General features: G+C 34.5%; 1 protein-coding gene across 1 annotated transcript; it reads left to right on the top strand.

Moving 5' to 3' along the window:
* Positions 1-1,398: 1,398 nt before the first annotated feature.
* LOC100258796 (uncharacterized) lies at positions 1,399-8,420 on the top strand. Its single transcript, XM_002270260.5, has 8 exons — positions 1,399-1,780; positions 1,915-1,970; positions 3,252-3,414; positions 3,918-4,006; positions 4,556-4,688; positions 6,442-6,534; positions 6,922-7,024; positions 7,805-8,420. The coding sequence occupies exons 1-8, from the start codon at positions 1,622-1,624 to the stop codon at positions 8,170-8,172; spliced, it is 1,164 nt and encodes a 387-aa protein (XP_002270296.1). The 5' UTR covers positions 1,399-1,621; the 3' UTR covers positions 8,173-8,420.
* Positions 8,421-8,730: the final 310 nt, after the last annotated feature.

Below are 8,730 nucleotides of genomic sequence, written 5' to 3'. Positions count from 1 at the left end.
ACTAGATTTATGCTCTAACCACTTATCATCGCTACTTTATCCTTCATTTTGTTCCGGTTGCATATGCTCTAAGATTACTAATTCATAGAGTTTGGTCTTATTTAAATAGAACCCTTAATCTTCTTCATCGTCTGTCCATTGAAAATCATCATCCTCAACTATCTATATATTACAAACGTTGTTATTAACTTCATTAAGCATAGAAAAAGGTTGTAAGATAGAATTCGTCATATCCTAATCCAAAAAGAAAAGCTTATTAATGACACAACATTATGCCTAATAGGAAGAAACGTAGTAGTATATATCAATTTCCTAAAACCTTACAATATTAGGATGTTAGTCTTCAAATGAAAGATGGAGGGCAAAGAAAAAGAAGAAAGGTTGCAAAAACTCACCTCTATGGTTGCCTTTTTTTTTGTAATTTTGCAAGAAATGGTATTGAAAAGTGGCTTCTATGGAATGACAAATGAAATAATGAGTTCAGTCACTTCTCTGTAATGAAAAATGAAGTATGACATGAAGCTTCCATTGGAAGCAACCCATAAAATATGGTAGGTGCAAGCTTTCTGTTTTTTAATTAAATAAATATTGTTAAATAACTTATTAGTCCTTTTAACAAAAGTTGCTTCATAATAGGGAGGGTGCTCCATAAATTTACAAACTAACTATGGTTTGTTGCATTTATATTAAACTTTAAGACAGGTCAATAAAATTAACCCTAAATTTTAAGTAGTATTTAAACAAATGGCTACCATGGGATGGAAAGTTTTCTCTCCCAATAGAAGTCCTTATTTTAAGACAATTATGCCCTTGTATATTTAAATCATTTCATCTACTTATATTCATGTTTAAGCATGCTAGACAAATCTCAATATGGTTCACTCATACGACTTGAACCTAATATATTTCTTGTAAATTTAAATTAAGCATACTCGTATTTGCATTAAATTCATATCGATATATATAACTTGTTTAATAAATTGATTGTTTTTTAGTCAACTTGTATTACAAGAATTATACCTATATTGATTTATTTAATAATCATATTGACTAATATAGTTATAACCTTAACTTAGTTAATATCAACTCATTTATTGACTCATTTAAAATATAATTTTAAATAAATAGGTGAATCGTAAAATATCAAATTAGTAGATTAATAATATATTGATATAAGATTTAAGGAGATATAATTATTTAATAAGATTTGATTATTAAATGAGTTATATGAAGTATTATCTATATAATATTTAGATTGAATTTAAATTTATATTTTAAATCGATTATTAATATTATTATTTAGATTTTGACACGAGCCGAACACACACCCCGCCACGAATTGCGACCCCCCATTTTCAGTGACGTATTAGCATTTAGCACGACACAAGATGTTATCAACAGAGGCTTTTTAGCTTTGTGGATATTGTTTGCCTTCAAGCCGTGGGGCTTATCAGAAGCAAAAAGGCATGGAGGAAACAAAGTGTCCTCCTTTCTCTCATTTCTGACCACACAAGATCACTGAAACCCTGATTTCAATTTCCATTTCCCACCTCAAAGCCCCCAATTTGTTTCTGAAACTCCCTCTCTACACTCATTTATAGTACACAAGAATCCATAGAAAATGTCCTCAATTTGTTCGCCACTTCGAGTTATGCTGCCTCAATGGAGTCACAAAAACGTCCGCTTCTTGATTTTTCTCCACTCAAAGCGAAAGATAGACTTCACTCCCCGCATCATTTCTTCTTCCATCAACGATGATTCAGTTCCCAAACAACCCCAGGCAATCTCTCTCTTTCTCTCTTTATATATATATATATATATATATATATATATATATATGCACACATACATACTGAATTGTGATCTTACAATTGGTTTTTTTTTTTCTTTTTCTCCCTCTCTCTTCATCGGCAGTTGGGTTATGATCCTTCGGTGGAGCTCTTCGGACTGGAGGTTGATCTACAACCCAGGTTCAGTCTATTCATCAATTCATGAATTGTTACTGCATTGATCCGGATTTGAAATACCTAGAATTAGTGAAAGCGTCAAGAAATTGTAAACTAACCTTGTGATTAATTGAGCATGTTTACATTTTCAAAATTACATTTTCACACATAGCGTACGCATCCTCGTTCTGAGCTTATGATCTGTAGTATGATAGAAATGGGAGAAGAAGTTAAAAGTAGAAAATAGAATTTACTAGAGAAAATGAAAAGGAAGTTACTTGTGGAATGGGCTAGCATGCAAATTTATTATCTTCTTTTTCATCATAAGCTGAATCACATCATGATGAGATAGGTTTGATTTAAGTACTTGAGCTCATGTTAATATAATATACTAGATGCATTCATGATAATATAATAAATGTTTATCTGCTTGTGATTGTAACAGGCAACTTTAGAAGTCAAGCATATTTATTTGTAGCAGTCCAATAATTGTAAATTGTTGCTTTATTTGTAAGGTGGAATTAATAATAAGAATAAGTAGAAATGGTTAGAAGAGATGGAGAAGAAAGAATCTTGGAGGAGAGAGAATATTTCCAGTAGCTAATAGCCTGTTTGGGAGTGATTTTGAAAAGTTCTCAAAACGCTTCTAATGCTTGAAAGTGTTTTCTTACAAAAATTAGGTGTGTGGTAAATTTTTTACAATTATTTTTAAAATTTTGGAGAATCAATTGGACAATTACTTGTATGTGATTCTTCCAAAAATCACTTTATGCTATATAATACCTTACCAAAAAAATTATTAAAGCACTTTTTTTTTAGTTTATATCCAAATACTAGTGATTCTTTTAAAAACCGTTTCTAAGAAATGCTATAGATAAAAGTGCTTTAACTAAATGGGCTTTTAATAAATAGTGTGTATATAAAGAGAGAGAAAGATAGAATTCTGCATTTCTAGACAAGTTGTGTTGGATAAACATTTTACATGTCAACCTACAAAAATTACAGACTCATTTAGGATATGTTATGTTTTTTGTTAATTCATCATAATAATCATACAGGCTTGCAAATTTGGTGTTCAAGTTGAGATTGGTTTCATCTTACTGCTTCAAATTTCTAGTTGTGTTCTTCTGAATGGAGATATTTGTTACTGATATATCATGCTGGGTGTAGCATGGACTGTTGATTTCTTTGTTGAAGTGCTTTGTTTAAGTTCATATGACAATGCTGGAATAATCCATACTAAATTTTACTAGTATTCAAATTTACAATTGGGGCATGGTATCTAACATGTACTTAAAATTTCAGGAATGTTACATCTGATGCTCCCAAAATAAGGTCGTGGTTTGGTCCCAATGGCCAGTATATCAGAGAGCTACCTTGCCCAAGTTGCAGGGGAAGGGGATATACACCATGCACTGAGTGTGGAATAGAAAGATCTAGATTAGATTGTTCACAATGTAATGGAAAGGTATATGATGTTGCAGCCCCATTTGATGATTTCATATAGGTACAAACATGAGGAGATGTTTGTGCACTCACTTTATGATACTGTTGAATAATCTGAAAAGGTTGTCGTCTTAAATATTTTTATCCGAGTATGAATACCATAAAAGCATGTAACTTTGGATTTGAGTATACTATAAGAGTATGTTAAATTGATGTGCAGTAATTTTGACATTTTGACCTTTTTTTTTTTTTTTTTTGCATTTTTTCTTATACAGTGGAAAAATGATGAGTATTTTTATGAACCTCATATTGTTTTTGAGCAAGATAGAATTGTGATTTCACTAGAGAACCAGTAGTTTATAAGCTTAAAAATAAGATGCGGAGAATCATGGGGAAGCAGTATGTGGGTTGTGGTGTTGGTTTTTCTGTCTTATTTAACTATTTATGTTGTTCTTAAGAACTAAGACATTGATCTTCATGGGTGAATAACATATTGTTGTTATTTGTTTGGTTCAATTCTAACAGGGTATGCAGACTTGTCGTAAGTGCTTTGGGGATTGTGTCATATGGGAAGAGTCTATTGATGAACGACCATGGGAGAAAGCCCGCTCTGTGTAACTCTTTGACCATGCTTTTATTTTATGCACTTGGTTTGCCAAACCTTCTTCTTGATGGCCTTCCTGCATCTTTTCTGTGCTTCTCAACTTGATAAAGGAATTTGTTTCAACACATCAGAAAACAAAAAGAAAAAAAATAAAATAAAATTATAATTCTATACTATAGTGGGTGAAGAATACTTATAAAGAAGGCTGGAATAGCATAAAATCCATAAGAGAGAGTGGTTTATGAATTGAAATCGCTAATCCATAACGCCTTGCACTTTATCTTGGAAACTGGTGCTATATAAAACAAAATATTTGGCTGGTCCTGCTTGTAGCCTTGGTAGTATCAACATTTCTTCATCCCTATGATTGCAAGTGCTCAGGGTACGGTCAAGGAAAAAAAAACAACATATTTTGACTCTTAAATCTGTAGTTTTGGTGAAAGACCTGCTATGGAATCACAAGACTCATCTTTTGATTTTTTTGATAATGCAGTGCTGTTTTAAATGTTGGGCTTTTTTTCACCTTTCTCTTCTCACTTCAATTCTTATGCATTTGCAGCTCCCCACTCAAAGTGAAGGAAGATGATGAGGTAGACAACTTAGACATAAAGCTGGATGTGAGGAGAAAGTCAAAGCGTGTATACCAATCTCCATCTCCTGAAGTTGGGTTAAAGATCAGTCGATCACTAAAAGTTAGTTGCCTGCTTTGATCATATGTTTTAAATCACTGATTCTGTTCCGATATGCCATGTGCTTTTATCTCTTATCTTTCTCTTTACTGATGATTTCTAAAATTCGTTTGGTTTCTTTGTATATAGTGAGATGCATTATGGGCTCCACATGTGGTAAAGCTGTTCAATCACAATAATTATATACTAACATTAATGGAACTGAGAGATGGCTATTGTCTTTAGATACTTTTATGACCCTTTGGTATTTCCTTCCTCAACCTGTCTAGATTTTCTCAGTGTACTTCAATTGCTCAATTTGAGGCTATTGTAGGCTGAAGTGATATAGTATTTCCAACCCAGTTAAGCCTGTCAGCTATTTCAGGCAATTTTTTTCAATGGTTGAGTATCGTAGACATTTCAGGGAGATGATGAGGAACTCTAATCCCTATTAGGAAGGCAAAAGATTCCTAGCAATGCTTGCTGCCACTTGTGAGTCTCTGCTTAAGACACCAGGCTGAGACCATCCAGTCATTCCATGATCTTGTGGTGCATTATTTGGACTAGCTGTAAATGGGCGCTAAGCTTGGATTAGCATCACATTCAAGTGTTGGGGTGCAGCCTAGGTTAAGGTGAGGGGTTGGAAAGCAGAGAGGTAGGTGGAGAGGAAGAGAATGTTTTCTTGCTGTTTGCTTCCTGTAAGGGATCTGTAGTTTGGTTTGTTTGTTTTTCAAGGGGTATTGTGCAACTGCCTCAGGTAGGGGCTTGGGGGAGTGGCCCTTGGTGAAGACTTTAGTTGCTGCTTTGGCCTAGGTTAAGTAGTTTGGGAGCCTCTACTTCTCTGTCATACAGGGTGTTGTCTTTGTTTTGGGCTCCTTGTTTTGGGTTGTGGTTTGCTGTTTCTTTTTCCTTCTTCTGCTCTTTTGCATTCCTTCTATACTCCGTGTGTACCTAGTGCGCTTTTTCTTGCGCTTTTAATATATTTGCATTTTTACGTATCAAAAAAAAAAAAATTGTGTCAGGGTGCATCCTGTTTATATACAGGAAACCTGCAGTCAACAACTTCAAAGACTTGCCCCATTTTGACCTACTAATTTTGGTGGATGAGCATTATCCAGTTGATGTTGGTGACATTTTGTGTGGTGCCTTAAGCACCCTGTCTGCATAATGTGGTGTGTCCAACAGTCTAGCCATATCAAACTATATACATATATTTCTCTCTCATCAAAAAATTATAGAATGGAACCTTCACAATGAGTTAAAATTATAGTTGTAATTATTTCTTTAGGTTTGAGCAAGAAATTCATTCAAAAAAAAGTAGAAATATAGAAACAAAACAAAAAACAAGCAAACTAATATAGATACTAGCCACCCTGGACACATGAAAAAGCCAATCATCCATTCTATGAAGCTCCTGGTTGCTTGTTCCTTGATTGTTTTTTTCCTTTTTAATGTTTAAAAGACAAGCCAATTTGCGGTTGAGGTTTGGAAGAGATTAAGGAATTTTTTCCGTACATTACCTGACATGTATTCCATAAATTTTGTACTGCACATCAGTAAGAAATTTAACATTATAAATGTGTACATGCCTTTCTGTCTACCATTTGTGACGAATTTAGACTAAACACATGAACATGAGCTCACCACCCTACTTTTATCTAATTTCCCAATATAATATTTTACATTCGTTTCTTTGTTGAAATTATTTTCAACTGGCAAGGATTTATGTTGGCTGGATCATGAATTTAATTGTTTTTGTTTAGTTGGATGATTGCAGAGTCTCAATGCCAAAACTGGTCTTTTTAGTAAGAGAATGAAGATCATTCATCGTGATCCAAAGCTTCATGCGCAAAGAGTGGCTGCAATTAAGGTGTGGAAAGTGAAGGCTCCTTTCTTTTTCCATTGGAACTCAGGAGTTGCAAATTTTATTGAATTCCCTTTTATAGACAGCTAAGAATCTGGAGTTACCTCATATGAATGATATTTTACATACATATTTTGCAATTTTCTATTGTAGTGTAAAGACTCTGGAGCATATGAATGATATTTTACATATTTTGCATTTTTCTGTTTTAGTTTAAAGCATGTTGCATGTTAGAAGATTAGAAGTATGAACTCATAAGTGCATTTCATGCGTCAAGATGTTTGATGATTTCAATGGACACATGTGCTAATGTAAAAGGAAAGAGTGACATGTGATAACCCAACATTAGTAAAAATAAATCTTCTGAGATTTACCAGTTAGTACTTTATGCAGAAAGCCAAAGGTACTGCTGCAGCAAGAAAGCGTGCTTCTGAAGCTTTGAAAGCTTTCTTCCGTGACCCAGAGAACCGTCGTAAGAGAAGCATTGCCATGAAAGGTCAGTTTATGTACTCTATTGTTAATGTAGATGGCTTTGTTAAACTAACATCTTCTGTTTTTGCTTTCTTTCCCCCTACATCCTAATATATGTTGTTTTTTATTGGTTCATTACATTGTTTGCTAGATGATTTTGAACCGAACTTGGTGTTTCACTTCTAGATCTGTTTTGTTCCCTTTTTCCTTTTTTGATAGGCCACAATTTTTTGTCCTCTGCAAAATCAAACCAAGAACCTCTCTCATCTCCACCCCAACTCCTTGCCACTTCATCCAGGCCTTACATGCCTGTTTTTGTCTTTTATTATTTCCATTACATGTCCATTCCATGGTGGTGTACATGATCGGATAAACATTTTACCCACACTGACACACTATAGAATCACATTCACCTTCTTCAATTGAATATGATATTACTCTGAAACCATTTCGGCCTGAATCTTGTAAAAGGGCCCTGGTTCCTGATAACTTCTATGAAGAATTCATATTTTGTGGAATGCACTAGCTTGAGGACTACCATAATCTTCAACATGTTTGGAATCTTGACCATGTGACTGATTTGGTTTATGGACCCCATAATCGGCTGCCAAAGTATTTTTGTAGGGCTAGTGCTGGCAATGCCTTGGCTTCCTGACAAGCAGGTTGTAGTTTTTATTAAACAATTTGGATACTTAGAGGTTTGTGTGCTTAATGACTCATTAAATAATTGATAGTTCCATCATTTTTTTTGTCGTTGAATTTTCTTATGCAATTTGCAATCAACCAATTCCTCTTTCTTATGCAGGTGCCAAATTTTACTGTAAAAACTGCGGACGTGAAGGTCATAGGAGACACTACTGTCCTGAACTCGCCAATAGTTCAGTGGATAGGCGGTTCAGATGTCGGTTATGTGGGGAAAAGGGCCATAATAGAAGAACCTGTCGGAGGTCAAGAGAAAGTGGTACCAGAAGCACGGTTTCAAGGCATCACCATTGTAGGATATGTGGTCATAGCGGCCATAACCGCAGGACATGCCCTCAAGGTACTGGGTTAAAATTAGATGCCGGTGGTACAAACAGAGGTTCTCTAATTTCTGGAAGTAGGATATATGCCTGCAGGTTGTGCCTAGAAAAAGGACACAATATCAGGACATGTCCTAGCAAAAATAAATAGCCTGATGAATCTTTTCAGTTGGAGGAAGAAACCATTTGGCCTTTGTTGTGGAGAAAGGCATCTTAGACGAATTAATGTCAGGAACAGTAGACAGAATAGAAGAAGAAAACTTGTTCTGCACATTGGCTTCTCTTCAATTGTCTGTGCTTGCAATGAAGTTGCTTAATATTGGAATTGTGTCATCCAACAATTTGAAACCTGAATTGGAATGAATGCCTAAAGCTTAAAATATTATGCATTTTTCACAAGACTAGTGTTATTCACGGGGAGTACGGGCGTTAAATGCATTCACTTTAAGGCCACGTTTGTTTGGGAAACCCATGCCAAATGAATGTGTTTGGTAGGATTTGATAATTCTTATTTTATATTTGGAATAGGGTGACAATTTGTGTAGGTGGGTTAGTGTTTGTGGCAATCAAAGTATAGACCCTCGATTAAATCGGACTTTTGAACATGACATGGATTATTATTATTAGATTAAAAGTATAAATCCAAACATAGCCTAATTATTAAATAGGTAATGCATCATATGTAATTGACTTAGTACATTTAATAATT

Source organism: Vitis vinifera, chromosome 1, assembly GCF_030704535.1.
Source record: "Vitis vinifera cultivar Pinot Noir 40024 chromosome 1, ASM3070453v1".
Classification (NCBI taxonomy): Eukaryota; Viridiplantae; Streptophyta; class Magnoliopsida; order Vitales; family Vitaceae; genus Vitis; species Vitis vinifera.
Note: the sequence above shows the minus strand (reverse complement) of the source record. Positions and strands in the feature narration are given on the sequence as shown.